The following is a 24,311-nucleotide window of genomic DNA, read 5'->3' as shown; positions in this document are numbered from 1 at the left end:
CTGATTTTTTTTTTTTTAAATTTTTATTTATCATTTTTAACATTCTATCTTTTTACTATTGAGGCCGCATAGGCGGCCTCAATAGTAAAAAGCTGCTCACACTTGTCAAACACTGTTTGCCGAGTGTGACCAACCTGTCAATCACTTTCCAAGCGATGCTTCAAATCGCTTGAGAAAATCGCGGTGAAATCGCGTGGAAAAAAATGCGCAATTTCTGGGAAGGAGTCTGGTTTTCACTGTGCGTCTTAAAACGCTATGTGGGCACATAGCCTAAAGCACCTGCAGGGTTAATTAACTTCTTGAATCTGGTTTTGAGCACCTTGAGGGGTGCAGTTTTTAGAATGGTGTCACTTTTGGGAATTTTCTATCATATAGACCCCCCTACCCAAAGTGACTTCAAATGTGATGTGGTCCCTAGAAGAAAAAAAAAAAAAACTGGGAAAAATGAGAAATCGCTGGTTAACTTTTAACCGTTATAACTTCCTAACAAAAAAAAAACTTGGTTCCAAAATTGTGCTGATGTAAAGTAAACATGTGGGAAATGTTACCTATTAAATATTTTAGGTGACATATCTCTGTGATTTAAGGGCATGAAAATTGCGACATTTTCGCCAATTTTTTTTTTTTTTTTCTTCCCAACAATGTCATAATCGCCAGGATCTATGGAAGCGTTCCAGAGTTATTACCTCATAAAGGGACAGTGGTCAGAATTGTAAAAATTGGCCCGGTCATCATCGTGCAATCCACCCTCGGGGGTAAAGGGGTTAAAGGGCTCTTGGAAGGGAAGGATGACATTATCCCTGAGGTCAATGCGGTTCCTCCATTGGTGGATGGATGCATAAGGTTACATGGGTGGTCACCATGGATGTGAAAATGGTGCTTGCCAAGCCTGCGCAGTAGCAGAGATATTGGTGTATATAGAGGTGATCCGATAGCTTTTGTTTTTTGTTTTTTTTTTTTTTTGTTTTTTTACTAGCAAGATGACGCCACCTTCGCAATAGCAGCTATCAGATCACCTCTATATACACCAATGGCTGCTACTGCGCAGGCGCGGCGGGTGCCATTTTCAAATGGATTTTTATTATTAACACAACACATGCGATTATGCTGACCTCACATTTGGGAGAAGAGTGCTCCAGGCTGTGGTCCCTCCCTGAGTACTTATTTTTTTTCCTGTGTAATTCTCTCATGGTGCTGTCATGGGTGGTCAATAGTCTTAGATACTTACCGGTAGCAGGATTTTTCGGCACCCATGACAGCACCCTTGTGTTCCCTTCTGTTACGTGTGGGTGAGCACTTTGGTTGCGAGTGTCATAAGTTCACGTTTTAAGCTGTGGTATATGGTGCTGGTAAGTTTTGTTTTGCTGTACTAACCATTGTTGGTCCTCTCGTGCTCTGTACTCCATCCGCTGCGAGGGAGAAGTGCTGTCCTTCTTAGCCTGTAGGTTTCCTCTCCTTGAAGGGCAGATGCCATTTCTCGTGGTGCTGTCATGGGTTCCTAAAAATCCTGTTACCAGTAAGTAACTAACACTTTTCCGCGCATGGCGGGAAGAAGGAGGCTGTGCTATTGTTATGTACCTGGTGCCCCATACAGACTCACCTGTCCACCGCTTTCCTTTCTTGCTTTCTCTTAGCCCCGATTTGGATAAGCAAAACCATTCATCAGACTGTGCGACCGGTGATGGACACGGGCGATGGGCCAGTCGTCATAGATCACCTTCAAGTGGACACTTTGATATAATTCCACCTCTACAAAATAGTTCAAATCCTGCTAACTGGTGCACTGAAAAACTAATATATATATATATATATATATATATATAACTAGTTATCCTGTGTCCCAAAATATGACACAGAATAACTAAAATGCTGCACTACCAAATTACAGCCTAAAAAAACAACTCAAAACTGCAAAAAAGAGGAAAGTAAAATTAAAAATAGAAAAGGAACAGTTAAAAAAAACAAATGTGATGCGCAGATAGCAGCATTACAGTGGAGGAGGGTAAATGCACATTATAACCATCACCTCTCAACCTGTTTCGCCACAGCTGTGGCTTCATCAGAGGATGAGATAAAATGTGACTGAAATAATAAAGTACAATTATTTTTTTTTTTTTTTTTTAACTTCTATTTTTGTGTAGCATACCATTGCCCCTTTTGGTTGTAGGATCTTTACCAATGGTGCATGTAGTAAAGGATTGAAAAAAAAAAAAAAAAACTTGCATGTAAGCGTCATAGCTTGGGGGAAAAAGTATGGTGATCACATCCCTTGGATATGTTATATTTTGCATATTGGTGGCAGTCTGACCGCTGGGATTAGCACCTATCGATAGAAATTACTAAAATATATAATTATTTTTTTTTTTAGTTTAGTAGGAAGTGAAGTGGCTCATAAGTGGAGAAAAAAAAGCTGATTTCTCTGAGAAGAGATGTTACAAAGTTTCTTATATTCACTGGTACTAGATTTATGCAAAATTTAAGGAAGCAAAAACATTGTAAAAAGTTTAATTAAAAAAAACAAACACTTTATTAAATTTATCATCGTTATCACAAATCCTATTAACCATTTCAGCACCATACAGTCACAGTTCTATTTCTCTGGTACCGCTGCAGTCAGATGGGTTTTTTCGTTTTCTGGAGTTGCGCTCTGGTTTGAGTCAGTATAAAGGCACGGCTCGGTCTGGAGGCGGCTGATCCATCTTCGCTCCTTGTAAGACATATTTTATATGCGTATCTGCACATAATTGCAGCGGAGCAATACATGGCTCATAGCACGATCTACGCGCTGTCAGCACCCGGTGGCAGATTAGCAGCAGTTTATCGGTCTCTTAAAGGGGACCTAGCGCTGACCTCTTCACATTTATTACATTACACTAAATTAATGGGTAAACTTGCTCCTTCTAAACAGTTTCCGCTATATTCGATGAGTCAGTAAGGCTATGTGCATACGCTGTGGATTCTGCTGCGAATCTGCAGCGGTTTTGGCTCTGCGGGTCCGCAGCAGATTCTGCTGCGTTGTACAGTACCTTTATTTCCTATGAAAAAAAGACGCTGTGCACATGCTGCAGATTTTTCCGAGGGTTACAATCTGCAGCATGTCCATTCTTTGTGCGGTTTCACACCTTATCATTATGAGGTGTGAAACCGCAGGGCAAAACCGCAGGACAAAGTCCTGCGGATTTTTCATCAAAATCCGCACAACCAAAAAACTACGTGTGCACTTACCCTTAAGGTCTCATGACACCTCCACATAGCAGACGTATTTACTATATAAAAAAAGGTGTTTACTTTTTAAAAAGTCAAAGGGGAGGAGCTTCATCTTCTGGACTCTTCATGGGATAAATTTTAAAAGAATTTGATCTACTGATGGATTCATTTGCTGTTCTTCATAATTGTAGATCGACAGGGGCTAGACTTATGGTGGTTTATACCACTGAATCTCCGGGGACTGGGCACGGTATATACAGTGGGGGGGAGAGTCTTTAGTCAGCCACCAATTGTGTAAGTTCTCCCACTTAAAAACATGAGAGGCCTGTAATTGACATCATAGGTAGACCACAACTATGAGAGTCACAATGAGAAAACAAATCCAGAAAATCACCTTGTCTGATTTGGTAAGATTTATTTTGCCAATTATGGTGGAAAATAAGTATTTGGTCACCTAAAACATGCAAGACTTCTGGCTCTTACAGACCTGTAACTTCTCCTTTAAGAGGCTCCTCTGTCCTCCACTCATTACCTGTAGTAATGGCTCATGTTTGACCTTGTTATCAGTATAAAATATACCTGTCCACAACCTCAAACAGTCACACTCCAAACTCCACTATGGTGAAGACCAAAGAGTTGTCGAAGGACACCAGAAACAAAACTGTTGGCCTGCACCAGGCTGGGAAGACTGAACCTGCAATGGGCAAGCAGCTTGGTGTGATGGAATCAACTGTGGGAGCAATAATAAGAAAATGGAAGACCTACAAGACCACTGCTAATCTCCCTCCATCTGGGGCTCTACGCAAGATCTCACCCCGTGGGGTCAGAATGATCACAAGAACGGTGAGCAAAAATCCCAGAAGGACATGAGGGGACCTAGTGAATGACCAACATAGAGCTGGGACCACCGTAACAAATGCTACCATCAGTAATACACCACGCCGCCAGGGACTCAGATCCTGCAGTGCCAGACATCTCCCCCTGCTTAAGCCAGTACATGTCTGGGCCAGTCTGAAGATTGTCAGAGCGCATTTGGATTATCCAGAAGAGCATTGGGAGAATGTCATATGGTCTGATGACACCAAAGTAGCGGCACGGTGGCTCAGTGGTTAGCGCTGCAGCCTTACAGCGCTGGAGTCCTGGGTTCAATCCCTGCCAAAGACAACATCTGCAAGGAGTTTGTATGTTCTTCCCCTGTTTGCATGGGGTTCTTCGGTTTCCTCCCACATTCCAAAGACATACTTATAGGGAATTTAGATTGTGAGCCCCATTGGGGACAGTGATGATAATGTCTGTAAAGCGCAGCAGAATATGTTGGCGCTATATAAAATAAAGATTTATTATTAAAGTGGAACTGTTTGGTAGAAACAAAACTCGTCGTGTTTGGAGGAGACAGAGTGCTGAGTTGCATCCAAAGAATACCATACCTACTGTGAAGCATGGGGGTGGCAACATCATGCTTTGGGGCTGTTTCTCTTCAAAGGGACCAGGACGACTGATCCATGTACATGAAAGAATGAATGGGGCCATGTATCATGAGATTTTGAGTGCAAACCTCCTTCCATCAGCAAGGACATTGAAGTTGAAACTTGGATGGGTCTTTCAGCATGATTTTAAAGATCCCAAGCACACTGCCAGGGCGATGAAGGAGTGGCTTCGTAAGAAGCATATGAAGGTCCTGGAGTGGCCTAGCCAATCTCCAGATCTTAACCCAATAGAAAACCTTTGATGGGATTTGAAAGTCCGAGTTGCCCAGCGACAGGCACAAAACTTCACTGCTCTAGAAGAGATCTGCATGGAGGAATGGGCCAACATACCACCAACAGTGTGTGCCAACCGTGTGAAGACTTACAGAAAACGTTTGACTTCTGTCATTGCCAATAAAGGATATATAACAAAATATTGAGGTGAACTTTTGTTAATGACCAAATACTTATTTTCCACCATAATTTGCAAAATAAATCTTACCAAATCAGACAAGGTGATTTTCTGGATTTGTTTTCTCATTGTGACTCTCATAGTTGTGGTCTACCTGTGATGCCAATTACAGGCCGCTCTCATCTTTATGAGTGGGAGAACTTGCACAATTGGTGGCTGACTAAATACTTTTTTTTTCCCCATTGACTCACCGGGGACTAGGCACGATATATACCACTGACTCACTGGGGACCAGGCACCTTACACACCCCTGACTCACTTGGGACTAGGCACGGTATATACCCCTGACTCACTGGGGACTAGGCACGGTATATACCCCTGACTCACTGGGGACTAGGCACGGTATATACCCCTGACTCACCGGGGACTAGGCACGGTATATACCACTGAGTCACTGGGGACTAGGCACGGTATACACCACTGACTCACTGGGGACTAGGCACGGTATATACCACTGACTCACTGGGGACTAGGCACCTTATACACCACTGACTCGCCGGGGACTGGGCACGGTATACACCACTGACTCACTTGGGACTAGGCACGGTATATACCACTAACTCACCAGGGACTAGGCACGGTATATACCACTGACTCACCAGGGACTAGGCACGGTATACACCACTGAATTCATTCAGGTTTCTATCCTCCGCTCTGGACCACCATGGCCTAGCTGTAGCATATGGTGGTCCCTACAATGGCTATACATCATTCACGAGCCTCAAGCATAGAGGCGCAGGCTGCAGATATTCCTCACAATCGGACCACAGTATATCCTCAAGACCATTCTGTGTTTTTTTTTTTTTTTGGGGTTTTTTTTTTTTCCACCCTCACCTGTAAAGTTAAGGATTTAAAATGAGACCCTCTGATTGTAGTGCGTAACACTGTGCTTTTCTCAACCATATTACCATAATGTGCCAAGCAGTAAAGTGGTTCCTCACACCATATACTCTGCTCAGTGCGTAACACTAGGACACCAGGGACATGGCACAATACATACGACAAGGCCATCAGTACACATAGCTGAATAACCCAGGTGGTGCCCTGATAAAGTGCCCCCCACTACATACCAATATACTAGGTGCATCTGGTTGGCACACCTGCATCAGTTTCTTGCCTTGTCACTGACGGGGTTGTCCGATTTAACCAAAATTGTGAGGTTTCTTATGTGAGCCTCAGGCACAAGCTAAAGATTAAGGTTCGGTTTTACCATTGGTCCATGGATGAGATGAGAAAGTGCTAGTGGGAGCAGCACATAGGAGACGGTGCCCCAGCCAGGAGACAGGGGGCTCATAGTGCCCCAGTTTGGAGGGGAGGCCGTGATGCCCCATAATGTCCTCCAGGACCTACACAGAACAAATGAAGTAAGAAAGGTCCAACAGAAATCCAGAAACCATCCATAATAGCCGAGGACACAGATCAGTCGGTGATTACAGTTGCACTGGTTATTATTCGGATGTGATCGCGGGCTCCTGGGCGGTCTCTTCTCTTCTAGTCTCTCTTGATGTCTCGCGAAAAAGGTCTGTTCTGTCTCAGCTTGGGAATGCAGTGCTCCAAAATCACGATGGAGGCGACCATTCCTAGAAATGGAGAAGATGGAGTCATATTGGAGTCAATACCTGTGGATATCGCTGTTATTAAACTGTGTTCCAAATTATTATGCAAAAAGAGTTTAGGAGTGATAAGGTTAGAATTTTTTTGTTTGTCATTTAAACTCATTGTTGTCCAAATAAAGGCAAGGCTATTTAAGAAGGCTGTTCCTCATTATTAAGCAGCCTACATTTTTTGCCAAAATGGGAAAGAAAAAGGATGTGTCGGCTGCTGAGAAGCAACAAATTGTGGAGTATTTAGGTCAAGGCATGACTACAATCAACATTGCCAAGACACTTCATCGTGATCATCGCACAATCATGAAATATGTAGATGATTCCCAACACACACGTGTGCGTGCTGATAAGGAAAAATTGAGGACTCTTTCCAACAGGCAATTGCGTCAGGTTAAAAGAGCAGCTGCAAAAATGCCTTGTCATAGCAGCAGACAAGTTTTTGAAGCTGCTGGTGCCTCCAACGTCCCCCGAACAACAAGATGCAGGGTCCTTCAGAGGTTTGCAGCTGTGCGTAAGCCATCCTGTCGACCACCTCTATCCACTGCACACAAGCAGAAACGGCTCCAGTGGCCAAACGATACATGAAGACCGATGAGTGCCGTGCAACGCTCGATGGTCCAGATGGATGGAGTGGAGGATGGCTGGTTGATGGACACCCCATGAAAACACGGCTAAGGCGCCAACAAGGAGGAGGTGGAGTAATGTTTTGGGCTGGAATCATGGGGAGAGAGATTGTCGGCCCCTTTAGGATCCCTGAAGGGGTAAAGATGAACTCCATAATCTATGTGGAGTTTCTAACACAGCACTTCCTGCCATGGTTCAAGGGGAAGAACCGTGCTTTCCGCAGCAAGATCATTTTCATGCCTGATAATGCACCATCTCATGCTGCAAATAACACATCTGCATCTCTGGCTGCTATGGGCATAAAAGAGGACAAGCTTATGGTGTGGCCACCATCCTCCCCTGACCTCAACCCCATTGAGAACCTCTGGAGCATCATCAAAAGGAGTGTCTATGATGGCGGGAGGCAGCTCACATCTAAACAACAGCTCTGGGAGGGGATTCTGTCCACATGCAAAACAATTGAAGCACAAACCAGCCAAAAACTGACAAATTCAATGGACGAGAGAGTTCAGAAGCTTCAGTTCAGAAGGGGTCCTACAGTATGTGCAAATGTAACATCACCGAGAAGAAAGTTTTGACTTGAAAACTGTTTGATTTCATTTTGTAATAAGCTGATAATGCTTATAATTTCACAAGTGACCATTTTTTTGTTCAGAATAAGAATAAAAAGGTTGAAAACTCTGCTGTGCATAATAATTTGGAACATGCATTTTGAGTGTTTCTTATTTTTAAAAATATACTGTTTTCATAGGCAGTTTGCTCAAAAACATTGCAATTATACTAGAATGTTAGATGACTGGAAAATAACAATGACTGCAATTCACACAGGTAATTTACAGAAAATAGGAGGAAATATGTTTTGCATAATAATTTGGAACACAGTGTATATCAGCACTATATGGGAGCACTGTGGATATCACTTATTATGGGGGGCACTGTTGATATCACTGTTATTATGGGGACACTGTAATAATAATAATAAATTTTATTTTTATAGCGCCGACATATTCCGCAGCACTTTACATTTCAGAGGGGATTTGTACAGACAATAGACATTACAGCATAACAATAATCACATACAGTAGATTATAACAAATACCAAGAGGAGTGAGGGCCCTGCTCGCAAGCTTACAGTCTATGAGGAAAGAGGGAGACACGAAAGGTGGGTGGTAACAGTTGCCCCTGATTGTATGGACCAGCCATAATGTTAAGTGTGTAACAGTACAGACACAGAGGGCTAATGAAGGCATAAAGCATGTGGGAACATGATGCGGGGAACCTGGTTATGATAAAACTTATAGCTCTGCCACACAGGGATAGATTAGGTTAATGTGTTGGGGTGGTAGGCCAGTCTGAATAAATGCGTTTTCAGGACACGCTTAAAATTGTGGGGATTGGGGACTAATCGTATTGACCTGGGAAGTGCATTCCAAACACTGTGGATATCGCTGTTATTATGGGGAGCACTGTGGATATCGCTGTTATTATGGGGGCACTGTGGATATCGCTGTTATTATGGGGGCACTGTGGATGTCGCTGTTATTATGGGGAAACTGGATGTCGCTGTTATTATGGGGGCACTGTGGATATCGCTGTTATTATGGGGGCACTGTGGATATCGCTGTTATTATGGGGAAACGATATCGCTGTTATTATGGGGAGCACTGTGGATATCGCTGTTATTATGGGGGCACTGTGGATATCGCTGTTATTATGGGGGCACTGTGGATATCGCTGTTATTATGGGGAAACTGGATGTCGCTGTTATTATGGGGGCACTGTGGATATCGCTGTTATTATGGGGGCACTGTGGATATCGCTGTTATTATGGGGAAACTGGATATCACTGTTATTATGGGGGCACTGTGGATATCGCTGTTATTATGGGGACACTGTGGATATCACTGTTATTATGGGGGCACTGTGGATATCGCTGTTATGGGGCACTGTGGATATCGCTGTTATGGGGGCACTGTTGATATCGCTGTTATTATGGGGGCACTGTGGATATCGCTGTTATGGGGCACTGTGGATATCGCTGTTATGGGGGCACTGTTGATATCGCTGTTATTATGGGGGCACTGTGGATATCACTGTTATTATGGGGACACTGTGGATATCGCTGTTATTATGGGGAGCACTGTGGATATCGCTGTTATTATGGGGGCACTGTGGATATCTTTGTTATTATGGGGGCACTGTGGATATCGCTGTTATTATGGGGGCACTGTGGATATCGCTGTTATTATGGGGGCACTGTGGATATCGCTGTTATTATGGAGACACTGTGGATATCGCTGTTATTATGGGGGCACTGTGGATATCGCTGTTATTATGGGGAAACTGTGGATATCGCTGTTATTATGGGGGCACTGTGGATATCGCTGTTATTATGGGGGCACTGTGGATATCGCTGTTATTATGGGGGCACTGTGGATATCGCTGTTATTATGGGGCACTGTGGATATCGCTGTTATTATGGGGGCACTGTGGATATCGCTGTTATTATGGGGAAACTGTGGATATCGCTGTTATTATGGGGGCACTGTGGATATCGCTGGTTATTATGGCGCACTGTGGATATCGCTGTTATTATGGGGAGCACTGTGGATATCGCTGTTATTATGGGGACACTGGATATCCCTGTTATGGGGGCACTGTGGATATCGCTGTTATTATGGGGGCACTGTGGATATCGCTGTTATGGGGGCACTGTGGATGTCACTTATTATGGGAGCACTGTGGATGTCGCTGTTATTATGGGGGCACTGTGGATGTCGCTGTTATTATGGGGACACTGTGATGTCGCTGTTATTATGGGGGCACTGTGGATGTCGCTGTTATTATGGGGACACTGTGGATGTCGCTGTTATTATGGGGGCACTGTGGATGTCGCTGTTATTATGGGGGCACTGTGGATGTCGCAGTTATTATGGGGGCACTGTGACTGTCCCCTGACTAAGGATCCCCTCGGTGCTCAGTTGGAGCCTTGGGACAGTAATTGTCGGTAGGCCCCCTTTTCTCCGGCCAGTACTCACCGATGATCGGGCCGATCCAGTACACGAAGACGTACTGCAGAAAGCTGTTTCCCTGGCAGAAGAACACCACTGCGAAGGCGAGCGCGGGGTTAAACACGGCTCCGGTCAGGGGTCCACCTGGAACAATCACAGGCGCCATTATTAATTATTAATGGAGAAGCCGCAGGAAGATACAGATGAAGCTCCTCATCCAGCTTCGCTGCCCCTACTGTGCAAAGGGATTGTAAAAAGCAGGCGATAGCCTCCCAAAAACAGCACCACCCTTGTCTACAGGTTGTGCGTGGTATTGCAGCTAAACACCATTTACTGTAATGGCGCATCTTCTGCAATACCAGATTCAACCCATGGACAGTGGTGGCGCTGTTTATGAACAAGGCAGCCAAGATTGTATGATCCTGGGCAACCCCTTGTCCCATGAGAGACAAAGCTCTGAGATATACGAGCTGTTTTGGTCCGTATGTTACTGGGACCCCATGAAACAAACAGCTCACTATATCTCAGCTTCCTGGACTACAGTGAGTGTTATAGGAGGGACAATACCCTTATATAACACCTGGTAAGTTACTGACTTCACTATCATGTTACTGGCCAAGCACACAAAAACTTTAGTGATTCCCCCTCCCCCATCGGGAGCCGCCATGAGGATTAAAGTGCGAAGTTCTCAGAATTGTGTTATTTTCCAGATGGAGGTGAAGTTCCACTTTATAAGCAGGGATTTACCTGGAGGCCGGACCTCCGGGGTCAGGGAATGATCTTGTGCCAGCACTTGTTATGTGGACAGCAAGAAAAAAACATTTCCATAGAGCGCCGACAGTTTAGTAATAAAAAGTTTTGCCACAATTTTGCAAAAAGTGCTTCCAATAGCTACAATATGAGCCCAAACGCGCAGAGCCCCTTTCTAGGAGCATGGGAGACCTATTTAGCAATCTGCAGGCGATCTTGGGGACCGTCGTGTGCACATCCTCTTATTTCCTCCCAGGAGCCGCCGGCTTTCAGTCATGGGGGCGGTGCAGGGTGCGGTTACAGTCATCGCTTATAGCACCAATCACTATATTGCGAGCATAGACTCAAACACAAACAGAGAGCACAGAATGACAATTGTGCAAAAATATCCTGCAGTAAAACATGTAACAGTAGTCAGCAAGTGCTGATAAAAAGATGATAACAAACACAGGGTATTTAGTCAATATACTTTTTTTGCAAAAAAATGTATACCAAGCTGCTCCACCGTGTCAGGGTAACCCCTATTGAAGCAGTCCCTATTTAATGTATTTAAAACCTGAACATGTGAACAGTGTCTAAATGAACAGGATGAAGACAGGCGCTTCCTGGTATGGGCACGTGGTGTAAGCCAGCTCTTTATGTGCATGTCACACAAGAGAGGGGTAGGGTCTCTCAAATCACGCATAGACATGGAAAAAACTGGATTAAAAACACATGTGACATGCACACATATGAACAAGTTGATAAGACACTGTTCACACCACCCACTGACTCAAACACAAACAGGATATTTTTGCACAATTGTCGCTCTTGTGTGACATGTGTTATGAATGAGTCACCGGAAGAGGAGAAAACAAAAATACAAGCTAAGTCCAGAAAACCGGAGAGGTTGGTAGCTATCGGATTGCAGACCCCTGATCCTATCCACAACAACTAACAGTAGCCGTGGGGGGTTCCTACAGTGCCCTAGACCCCTCGTCACAGCCGGAGAACTACATAAGCCGAAACTAAGGGGAAATCTAAACTGCCCCAAAGCAGACCCCAAAGCAATAGACAGCCCCCAACATGTATTGTCGGTGAAAAACAGATGAAAACACAGACAGAAAGACAGGCAGAGCAAACAATGGGGCCCAACTAACTAGATAGGAAAGGACAGAAAAGATGCTGGCTGCAATCCGCAAAAAACCCTACCAAAAATGTCCCAACCGTCTGATAGGAAAAAAGGCCCTCAAGTCGCTAGACTTCAAAATCCCTATATCAGCACTCAGGTATATTCTGAAAACAGAGCAAAGAGATCAACTGATCAGAGACAAAAATGGAATTCAGCCAGTCCCAACCAGGACTGGCTGAATACAAACACTAAGGAAACCAGACAAAAACTCATGGAATAATAGCAGGGCAAAGCTTTTAGCAGACAGGAACTAAAACTGGATGCCAGAGCTCAGAGCAGAAAGGATCACCAGCAAACCCTGCAGGGCGTCGGCTGCCTTATATCCACTCAGAAATTCCAGATGTCCAATCACACTCCGCCTGTTCAGATAACAGGTTCTTCCCATCCCAATCAATTTCACTACCTCTCTTCACCAGCAGAGTGAGTTCATCAGACATCAAAGGTGAAGGGGAAAATGAACTCACAACAGACATGCACATAAAGAGCTGGCTTACACCACGTGCCCATACCAGGAAGCGCCTGTCTTCATCCTGTTCATTTAGACACTGTTCACATGTTTAGGTTTTAAATACATTAGATAGGGACTGTTTCAATAGGGGTTACCTTGACACGGTGGAGCAGCTTGGTATACATTTTTTTGCAAAAAAAAAAAAAGGGATTGAATAAACACCCTGTATTTGTTATCATCTTTTTATCAGCACTTGCTGACTACTGTTACATGTTTTACTGCAGGATATTTTTGCACAATTGTCATTCTGTGCTCTCTGTTTGTGTTTGAGTCAGTGGGTGGTGTGAACATTGTCCTACCGACTTGTTCATATGTGTGCATGTCACATGTGTTTTTAATCCAGTTTTTTCCGTGCCTATGCATGATTTGAGAGACCCCACCCCTCTTTTGTGTGACATGCACATAAAGAGCTGGCTTACACCACGTGCCCATACCAGGAAGCGCCTGTCTTCATCCTGTTCATTTAGACACTGTTCACATGTTCAGGTTTTAAATACATTAGATAGAGACTGCTTCAATAGGGGTTACCTTGATGCGGTGGAGCCGCTTGTTATACGTATTTTTGCGAGCATAGACTGTAAGCACGCCAACACATACAGCCGGTTCTGCCGCACATCTGTGCAGAGCGAGCTCTCAGTCGATCTCCCGGAGTGTCCTTCTGGCCGATGCTCACAGTATAGTGATTGCTGCTGTTAGTGGTAACTGTAACCGCTCCCTACACCGCTCCAATGACTGAAAGCTGGCGGCTCCTGGAAGGAAATGAGTTCATTTCCTCCCAGTAGCTGTGCTTCCAGTAAAGCAGCGCAGCCTTGTAATGCTATATACATGCAGATTAACCCCATATCTGCAGTTTTCCTAGGTGACAGGTTCCCTTTAAATCTCATGCATGGTGCGAACATTCACCAAAGTCGCTACGCTCATTTACCAGTCATGGCCGTCTGACCACCATACATGTCCAGTTACTAAGAAGTTGTGCAACTTTCTGTAAATGCAGCGGGCTTCAATCCCTCATCATTTTTAGGATTTTTGCTTGTTGTCAGTGAATGGAAACATTACTGTGGAGGTCACTGTTATGGGGGCACTGTGGATGTCACTTACAGTCATATGTAAAAGTTTGGGCACCCCTATTAATGTTAACCTTTTTTCTTTATAACAATTTTGGTTTTTGCAACAGGTATTTCAGTTTCATATATCTAATAACTGATGGACTCAGTTATATTTCTGGATTCAAATAAGGTTTATTGTACTAACAGAAAATGTGCAATCTGCATTTAAACAAAATTTGACCGGTGCAAAAGTATGGGCACCCTTATCATTTTCTTGATTTGAACACTCCTAACTACTTTTTACTGACTTCCTGAAGCACTAAATTGGTTTTGTAACCTCATTGAGCTTTGAACTTCATAGCCAGGTGTATCAAATCATGAGAAAAGGTATTTAAGGTGGCCACTTGCAAGTAGTTCTCCTATTTGATTCTCCTATGAAGAGTGGCATCATGGGCTCCTCAAAACAACTCTCAAATGATCTGAAAACAAAGATTATTCAACATAGCTTTTCAGGGGAAGGATACAAAAAGTTGTCTCAGAGATTTAACCTGTCAGTTTCCACTGTGAGGATCATAGTAAGGAAATGGAAGAACACAGGTACAGGTCTTGTTAAGCCCAGAAGTGGCAGGCCAAGAAAAATATCAGAAAGACAGAGAAGAAGAATGGTGAGAACTGTCAAGGACAATCCACAGACCACCTCCAAAGACCTGCAGCATCATCTTACTGCAGATGGTGTCACTGTGCATCGGTCAACAATACAGCGCACTTTGCACAAGGAGAAGCTGTATGGGAGAGTGATGCGAAAGAAGCCGTTTCTGCAAGCACGCCACAAACAGAGTCGCCTGAGGTCTGCAAAAGCACATTTGGACAAGCCAGTTACATTTTGGAAGAAGGTCCTGTGGACTGATGAAACAAAGATTGAGTTGTTTGGTCATACAAAAAGGCGTTATGCATGCGCTGTATTGTTGACCGATGCACAGTGACACCATCTGCAGCAAGATGATGCTGCAGGTCTTTGGAGGTGGTCTGTGGATTGTCCTTGACTGTTCTCACCATTCTTCTTCTCTGCCTTTCTGATATTTTTCTTGGCCTGCCACTTCTGGGCTTAACAAGAACTGTACCTGTGTTCTTCCATTTCCTTACTATGTTCCTCTCAGTGGAAACTGACAGGATAAATCTCTGAGACAACTTTTTGTATCCTTCCCCTGAAAAGCTATGTTGAATAATCTTTGTTTTCAGATCATTTGAGAGTTGTTTTGAGGAGCCCATGATGCCACTCTTCATAGGAGAATCAAATAGGAGAACTACTTGCAAGTGGCCACCTTAAATACCTTTTCTCATGATTTGATACACCTGGCTATGAAGTTCAAAGCTCAATGAGGTTACAAAACCAATTTAGTGCTTCAGGAAGTCAGTAAAAAGTAGTTAGGAGTGTTCAAATCAAGAAAATGATAAGGGTGCCCATACTTTTGCACCGGTCAAATTTTGTTTAAATGCAGATTGCACATTTTCTGTTAGTACAATAAACCTCATTTGAATCCAGAAATATAACTGAGTCCATCAGTTATTAGATATATGAAACTGAAATACCTGTTGCAAAAACCAAAACTGTTATAAAGAAAAAAGGTTAACATTAATAGGGGTGCCCAAACTTTTACATATGACTGTATGTCTGGCAGACAGAATATGAAGGGTTAATAGGGATTGCATGGCTTTCCTTACCTACGTAGACGATGGCGGTGATGGTCAGGGCCACTACATGGGGTCTGTACTGAGATTCCACTCGAGGAAGAAAGTGCAGTGCCAGGAAGAGGCCGAGGGCGCAGGTCATCTCCACCAGGGCACCCTGCCAAGGGGTCATGTTCAGGGGGCTCTTGCACTCCCCATCCCACTCATGTAGAGGGGACAATCGCAGCAGCCAGATGAAGGGCATCAGCACCTGGGACAGCGCCGCCCCCACAAATTGTGTGCCCACCCTTAGGATGGTGTGTGAACCAGGGGCCTGGGCCCGCAGCCACTGCTCCAGGCTGCCACATGGGTTACAGCTGCCACCCTGGGATGTCAGGCAGTGCAGCACAGTCAGCAAGTAGGTGAGGGCCAGTGCCAGCCAGGGCGGGATGCCACCTAGAGTCCCGAGTGCGACCATCTCCCTGGTGCAGCAACTTAGTTGAAGGGTGGATAGAACTTCTATGACCAGATCCTGTGCCAAGCCGGAGCGCAGCTTGGAGTGGGTCACTGAGCGAAGAAATTCACATAGTGCCACCATGATGCCAACCACAGCCGCAGAGCCCAGCAGGGAGTGCATGGTGCCCTTCTTTTGGGCGCAGGGGCACAGTCACTACTCCAGTGCTGGGCTGTGTGGGCACAGTCACTGTTCTTCCAGTGCTGGGCTGTGTGGGCACAGTCACTGTTCCTCCAGTGCTGGGTATGTGGGCACAGTCACTGTTCCTCCGATGCTGGGCTGTGTGGGCACAATCACTGTTCCTCCGATGCTGGGCTGTGTGGGCACAATCACTGTTCCTCCGGTGCCGGGCTGTGTGGGCACAGTCACTGTTCCTCCAGTGCTGGGTATGTGGGCACTGTCACTGTTCCTCCAGTCCTGGGTATGTGGGCAGTCACTACTCCTCCAGTCCTGGGTATGTGGGCACAGTCACTGTTCCTCCGGTGCCGGGCTGTGTGGGCACAGTCACTGTTCCTCCAGTCCTGGGTATGTGGGCACAGTCACTGTTCCTCCAGTCCTGGGTATGTGGGCACAGTCACTACTCCTCCAGTCCTGGGTATGTGGGCACAGTCACTGTTCCTCCGATGCTGGGCTGTGTGGGCACAATCACTGTTCCTCCGGTGCTGGGCTGTGTGGGCACAGTCACTGTTCCTCCGGTGCTGGGCTGTGTGGGCACAGTCACTGTTCCTCCAGTGCTGGGCTGTGTGGGCACAGTCACTGTTCCTCCAGTGCTGGGCTGTGTGGGCACAGTCACTGTTCCTCCAGTGCTGGGCTGTGTGGGCACAGTCACTGTTCCTCCAGTACTGGGTATGTGGGCACAGTCACTACTCCTCCAGTCCTGGGTATGTGGGCACAGTCACTGTTCCTCCGATGCTGGGCTGTGTGGGCACAATCACTGTTCCTCCGGTGCTGGGCTGTGTGGGCAGTCACTGTTCCTCCAGTGCTGGGTATGTGGGCACAGTCACTGTTCCTCCGATGCTGGGCTGTGTGGGCACAGTCACTACTCCTCCAGTCCTGGGTATGTGGGCACAGTCACTGTTCCTCTGGTGCTGGGTATGTGGGCACAGTCACTGTTCCTCCAGTGCTGGGCTGTGTGGGCACAGTCACTGTTCCTCCAGTCATGGGTATGTGGGCACAGTCACTACTCCTCCAGTGCTGGGCTGTGTGGGCACAGTCACTGTTCCTCCAGTCATGGGTATATGGGCACAGTCACTGTTCCTCCGGTGCTGGGCTGTGTGGGCACAGTCACTACTCCTCCAGTGCTGGGTATGTGGGCATAGTCACTGTTCCTCCAGTACTGGGTATGTGGGCACAGTCACTGTTCCTCCAGTCCTGGGTATGTGGGCACAGTCACTGTTCCTCCAGTGCTGGGCTGTGTGGGCAAAGTCACTACTCCTCCGGTGCTGGGCTGTGTGGGCACAGTCACTACTCCTCCAGTACTGGGTATGTGGGCACAGTCACTACTCCTTCAGTACTGGGTATGTGGGCACAGTCACTGTTCCTCCGGTGCTGGGTATGTGGGCACAGTCACTACTCCTCCAGTCCTGGGTATGTGGGCACAGTCACTGTTCCTCCAGTACTGGGTATGTGGGCACAGTCACTGTTCCTCTAGTGCTGGGTATGTGGGCACAGTCACTGTTCCTCCAGTGCTGGGTATGTGGGCACAGTCACTGTTCCTCTAGTGCTGGGTATGTGGGCACAGTCACTGTTCCTCCGGTACTGGGCTGTGTGGGCACAGTCCCTGTTCCTCAAGTGCTGGGCTGTGTGGGCACAGTCACTCTTCCTCCGATACTGGGCTGTGTGGGCACAGTCACTCTTCCTCCAGTGCTGGGCTGTGTGGGCACAGTCACTCTTCCTCCGATACTGGGCTGTGTGGGCACAGTCACTGTTCCTCCAGTGCTGGGCTGTGTGGGCACAGTCACTCTTCCTCCAGTGCTGGGCTGTGTGGGCACAGTCACTGTTCCTCCAGTGCTGGGCTGTGTGGGCACAGTCACTGTTCCTCCGGTGCTGGGCTGTGTGGGCACAGTCCCTGTTCCTCCAGTGCTGGGCAGTGTGGGCACAGTCCCTGTTCCTCCAGTGCTGGGCTGTGTGGGCACAGTCACTCTTCCTCCAGTGCTGGGCTGTGTGGGTACAGTCCCTGTTCCTCCAGTGCTGGGCTGTGTGGGTACAGTCCCTGTTCCTCCAGTGCTGGGCTGTGTGGGCACAGTCACTGTTCCTCTGGTGCTGGGCAGTGTGGGTACAGTCACTCTTCCTCCAGTGCTGGGCTGAGTGGGCACAGTCACTGTTCCTCTGGTGCTGGGCAGTGTGGGTACAGTCACTCTTCCTCCAGTGCTGGGCTGAGTGGGCACAGTCACTGTTCCTCTGGTGCTGGGCAGTGTGGGTACAGTCACTCTTCCTCCAGTGCTGGGCTGTGTGGGCACAGTCACTGTTCCTCTGGTGCTGGGCTGTGTGGGCACAGTCACTGTTCCTCCGGTACTTGGCTGTGTGGGCACAGTCACTGTTCCTCCGGTGCTGGGTATGTGTGCTCTGCCTCCTGTGCTCCTCTTGCAGCTGCAGTTTGCGCCTCCGCTGATCCTTCCTGCAGCCAATGTGAATGTGTCAGAACTGGGAACTCAGAGCAGGACACGTGTGACACCAGGAGGCGTGAGCGGCGATGACATCACGTGGGCGGGGCTATGTCCCCACCTCCTGCAGCAGTTCCGCCCCCTCCCGGCGCGCTGCCTCCCTGCAGGCAGATGTGTGCGGCTCAGGTTACAGCCGCAGTGTCTGACTGCTCTGCAATGAGCGCTGCGGTCACACATGGGCTGTGCCCGCCTCCTGCAGAGGGAAATGTGCCTGATCTGCACTTTCTCTTAACATCTGCCCTCTTCTTGGAGGTTTTAAGAGTAATAAGACAATTGTCACCAACAATCCTGTAAAGTTACAATTTTATGGCAGCCATCTCTATACTGGGAATGTCGGCTGCCACTAGTAATAGGAAACACGGGGGCACTGCGGGCACTATCCATAGTGGGCACTGCGGGCACTATCCATAGTGGGCACTGCGGGCACTATCCATAGGGGGCACTGCGGGCACTATCCATAGGGGGCACTGCGGGCACTATCCATAGTGGGCACTGCGGGCACTATCCATAGGGGGCACTGCGGGCACTATCCATAGGGGGCACTGCGGGCACTATCCATAGTGGGCACTGCGGGCACTATCCATAGTGGGCACTGCGGGCACTATCCATAGTGGGCACTGCGGGCACTATCAATAGGGGGCACTGCGGGCACTATCCATAGGGGGCACTGCGGGCACTATCCATAGTGGGCACTGCGGGCACTATCCATAGTGGGCACTGCGGGCACTATCAATAGGGGGCACTGCGGGCACTATCCATAGTGGGCACTGCGGGCACTATCCATAGGGGGCACTGCGGGCACTATCCATAGTGGGCACTGCGGGCACTATCCATAGGGTGCACTGAGGGCACTATCCATAGGGGGCACTGCGGGCACTATCCATAGTGGGCACTGCGGGCACTATCCACAGGGGGCACTGCGGGCACTATCCATAGGGGGCACTGCGGGCACTATCCATAGTGGGCACTGCGGGCACTATCCATAGTGGGCACTGCGGGCACTATCAATAGGGGGCACTGCGGGCACTATCCATAGTGGGCACTGCGGGCACTATCCATAGGGGGCACTGCGGGCACTATCCATAGTGGGCACTGCGGGCACTATCAATAGGGGGCACTGCGGGCACTATCCATAGTGGGCACTGCGGGCACTATCCATAGTGGGCACTGCGGGCACTATCCATAGGGGGCACTGCGGGCACTATCCATAGTGGGCACTGCGGGCACTATCCATAGGGGGCACTGCGGGCACTATCCATAGTGGGCACTGCGGGCACTATCCATAGTGGGCACTGCGGGCACTATCCATAGTGGGCACTGCGGGCACTATCCATAGGGTGCACTGCGGGCACTATCCATAGTGGGCACTGCGGGCACTATCAATAGGGGGCACTGCGGGCACTATCCATAGTGGGCACTGCGGGCACTATCCATAGTGGGCACTGCGGGCACTATCCATAGGGGGCACTGCGGGCACTATCCATAGGGGGCACTGCGGGCACTATCCATAGGGGGCACTATCCATAGTGGGCACTGCGTGCACTATCCATAGGGGGCACTGCGGGCACTATCCATAGGGGCACTGCGGGCACTATCCATAGTGGGCACTGCGGGCACTATCCATAGTGGGCACTGCGGGCACTATCAATAGTGGGCACTGCGGGCACTATCCATAGGGGGCACTGCGGGAACTATTAATAGTGGGCACTGCGGGCACTATTAATAGTGGGCACTGCGGGCACTATCCATAGGGGGCACTGCGGGCACTATCAATAGGGGGCACTGCGGGCACTATTCATAGGGGGCACTGCGGGCACTATCCATAGGGGGCACTGCGGGCACTATCAATAGTGGGCACTGCGGGCACTATCAATAGTGGGCACTGCGGGCACTATCAATAGTGGGCACTGCGGGCACTATCAATAGTGGGCACTGCGGGCACTATCCATAGGGGGCACTGCGGGCACTATCCATAGTGGGCACTGCGGGCACTATCAATAGGGGGCACTGCGGGCACTATCCATAGGGGGCACTGCGGGCACTATCCATAGGGGGCACTGCGGGCACTATCAATAGTGGGCACTGCGGGCACTATCCATAGGGGGCACTGCGGGCACTATCCATAGGGGGCACTGCGGGCACTATCAATAGTGGGCACTGCGGGCACTATCAATAGTGGGCACTATCCATAGGGGGCACTGCGGGCACTATCCATAGGGGGCACTGCGGGCACTATCCATAGTGGGCACTGCGGGCACTATCAATAGGGGGCACTGCGGGCACTATTCATAGGGGGCACTGCGGGCACTATCCATAGGGGGCACTGCGGGCACTATCCATAGGGGGCACTGCGGGCACTATCCATAGTAGGCACTGCGGGCACTATCAATAGGGGGCACTGCAGGCACTATCCATAGGGGGCACTGCGGGCACTATCCATAGTGGGCACTGCGGGCACTATCCATAGTGGGCACTGCGGGCACTATCCATAGGGGGCACTGCGGGCACTATCCATAGTGGGCACTGCGGGCACTATCCATAGTGGGCACTGCGGGCACTATCCATAGGGGGCACTGCGGGCACTATCCATAGTGGGCACTGCGGGCACTATCAATAGGGGGCACTGCAGGCACTATCCATAGTGGGCACTGCGGGCACTATCCATAGGGGTCACTGCGGGCACTATCCATAGTGGGCACTGCGGGCACTATCCATAGTGGGCACTGCGGGCACTATCAATAGGGGGCACTGCAGGCACTATCCATAGTGGGCACTGCGGGCACTATCCATAGTGGGCACTGCGGGCACTATCCATAGGGGGCACTGCGGGCACTATCCATAGGGGGCACTGCAGGCACTATCCATAGTGGGCACTGCGGGCACTATCCATAGGGGCACTGCGGGCACTATCCATAGGGGGCACTGCGGGCACTATCCATAGGGGGCACTGCGGGCACTATCCATAGTGGGCACTGCGGGCACTATCCATAGGGGGCACTGCGGGCACTATCCACAGGGGCACTGCGGCCACTATCCATAGAGGGCACTGCGTGCACTATCCATAGGGGGCACTGCGGGCACTATCCATAGGGGGCACTGCGGGCACTATCAATAGTGGGCACTGCGGGCACTATCAATAGTGGGCACTGCGGGCACTATCCATAGGGGGCACTGCGGGCACTATCCATAGTGGGCACTGCGGGCACTATCCATAGGGGGCACTGCGGGCACTATCAATAGTGGGCACTGCGGGCACTATCAATAGTGGGCACTGCGGGCACTATCCATAGGGGGCACTGCGGGCACTATCCATAGGGGGCACTGCAGACGTTGTAGTGGGCACTGCAGGCACTATCAATAGTGGGCACTGCGGGCACTATCCATAGGGGGCACTGCGGGCACTATCCATAGGGGGCACTGCGGGCACTATCAATAGGGGGCACTGCAGACGTTATAGTGGGCACTATCAATAGGGGGCACTGCGGGCACTATCCATAGGGGGCACTGTGGGCACTATCAATAGTGGGCACTATCAATAGGGGGCACTGCGGGCACTATCCATAGTGGGCACTGCGGGCACTATCCATAGGGGGCACTGCGGGCACTATCCATAGTGGGCACTGCGGGCACTATCCATAGGGGGCACTGCAGGCACTATCCATAGGGGGCACTGCAGGCACTATCAATAGGGGGCACTGCGGGCACTATCCATAGGGGGCACTGCGGGCACTATCCATAGGGGGCACTGCGGGCACTATCCATAGGTGGCACTGCGGGCACTATCAATAGGGGGCACTGCAGGCACTATCCATAGGGGGCACTGCGGGCACTATCAATAGGGGGCACTATCAATAGGGGGCACTGCGGGCACTATCAATAGTGGGCACTGCGGGCACTATCCATAGGGGGCACTGCGGGCACTATCAATAGTGGGCACTGCGGGCACTATCCATAGGGGGCACTGCGGGCACTATCCATAGGGGGCACTGCGGGCACTATCCATAGGGGGCACTGTGGGCACTATCCATAAGGGGCACTGTGGGCACTATCCATAGGGGGCACTGCAGACGTTATAGTGGGCACTGCAGGCACTATCAATAGTGGGCACAGCGGGCACTATCCATAGGGGGCACTGCGGGCACTATCAATAGGGGGCACTGCGGGCACTATCAATAGGGGGCACTGTGGGCACTATCCATAGGGGGCACTGCAGGCACTATCAATAGGGGGCACTGCGGGCACTATCCATAGGGGGCACTGCGGGCACTATCCATAGGGGGCACTGCGGGCACTATCCATAGGGGCACTGCGGGCACTATCAATAGGGGGCACTGCGGGCACTATTCATAGGGGGCACTGCGGGCACTATTCATAGGGGGCACTGCGGGCACTATCAATAGGGGGCACTGCAGACGTTATAGTGGGCACTGCAGGCACTATCAATAGTGGGCACAGCGGGCACTATCCATAGGGGGCACTGCGGGCACTATCAATAGGGGGCACTGCGGGCACTATCAATAGTGGGCACTGCGGGCACTATCAATAGGGGGCACTGCGGGCACTATCCATAGGGGGCACTGCGGGCACTATCCATAGGGGGCACTGCGGGCACTATCCATAGGGGGCACTGCGGGCACTATCAATAGGGGGCACTATCAATAGGGGGCACTGCGGGCACTATCCATAGGGGGCACTGCGGGCACTATCAATAGGGGCACTGCAGACGTTATAGTGGGCACTGCAGGCACTATCAATAGTGGGCACAGCAGGCACTATCCATAGGGGGCACTGCGGGCACTATCAATAGTGGGCACTGCGGGCACTATCAATAGTGGGCACTGCGGGCACTATCAATAGGGGGCACTGCGGGCACTATCAATAGGGGGCACTGCGGGCACTATCCATAGGGGGCACTGCAGGCACTATCCATAGGGGGCACTGCGGGCACTATCAATAGGGGGCACTGCAGACGTTATAGTGGGCTCTGCGGGCACTATCAATAGGGGGCACTGCGGGCACTATCCATAGGGGGCACTGCGGGCACTATCAATAGTGGGCACTGCGGGCACTATCCATAGTGGGCACTGCGGGCACTATCCATAGGGGGCACTGCGGGCACTATCCATAGTGGGCACTGCGGGCACTATCCATAGTGGGCACTGCGGGCACTATCCATAGGGGGCACTGCGGGCACTATCCATAGGGGCACTGCGGGCACTATCCATAGGGGGCACTGCGGGCACTATCCATAGTGGGCACTGCGGGAACTATCCATAGGGGGCACTGCGGGCACTATCCATAGGGGGCACTGCGGGCACTATCCATAGTGGGCACTGCGGGCACTATCCATAGGGGGCACTGCGGGCACTATCCATAGTGGGCACTGCGGGCACTATCCATAGTGGGCACTTCGGGCACTATCAATAGGGGGCACTGCAGGCACTATCCATAGTGGGCACTGCGGGCACTATCCATAGGGGGCACTGCGGGCACTATCCATAGTGGGCACTGCGGGCACTATCCATAGTGGGCACTGCGGGCACTATCAATAGGGGGCACTATCAATAGGGGGCACTGCGGGCACTATCCATAGTGGGCACTGCG

At 49.5% G+C, this 24,311-nt stretch overlaps 2 protein-coding genes across 2 annotated transcripts in view; both read right to left on the bottom strand.

Moving 5' to 3' along the window:
• AAMDC (adipogenesis associated Mth938 domain containing) overlaps positions 1–24,311 on the bottom strand; it is a 284,239-nt gene that overhangs the window by 245,744 nt on the left and 14,184 nt on the right. The gene's annotated exons all lie outside the window — the stretch shown is intronic.
• Positions 5,581–16,725, bottom strand: AQP11 (aquaporin 11). The gene is made up of 3 exons (XM_073548634.1): positions 15,585–16,725; positions 10,415–10,531; positions 5,581–6,725 (listed from the first exon to the last, which is right to left on the bottom strand). The coding sequence occupies exons 1-3, from the start codon at positions 16,165–16,167 to the stop codon at positions 6,637–6,639; spliced, it is 789 nt and encodes a 262-aa protein (XP_073404735.1). The 5' UTR covers positions 16,168–16,725; the 3' UTR covers positions 5,581–6,636.

The sequence above is a fragment of the Dendrobates tinctorius genome, unplaced genomic scaffold (genome assembly GCF_039654945.1).
Source record: "Dendrobates tinctorius isolate UK_male_01 unplaced genomic scaffold, ASM3965494v1 ptg000157l, whole genome shotgun sequence".
In the NCBI taxonomy this organism is placed as follows: domain Eukaryota; kingdom Metazoa; phylum Chordata; class Amphibia; order Anura; family Dendrobatidae; genus Dendrobates; species Dendrobates tinctorius.
The sequence above is the reverse complement of the archived record's forward strand: the minus strand, read 5'-3'. Positions and strand labels throughout refer to the sequence as shown.

Bases quoted from the DNA above. Each gene is read 5' to 3' on its own strand.
- AQP11 (XM_073548634.1), bottom strand. From the start codon at position 16,167: ATGCACTCCCTGCTGGGCTCTGCGGCTGTGGTTGGCATCATGGTGGCA. The intron at 10,532-15,584 runs GTAAGGAAAGCC...TGATTGTTCCAG, and splicing joins CACCGCCATCGTCTACGTAG to GTGGACCCCTGACCGGAGCC. The intron at 6,726-10,414 runs GTGAGTACTGGC...CTCCATTTCTAG, and splicing joins CTGGATCGGCCCGATCATCG to GAATGGTCGCCTCCATCGTG.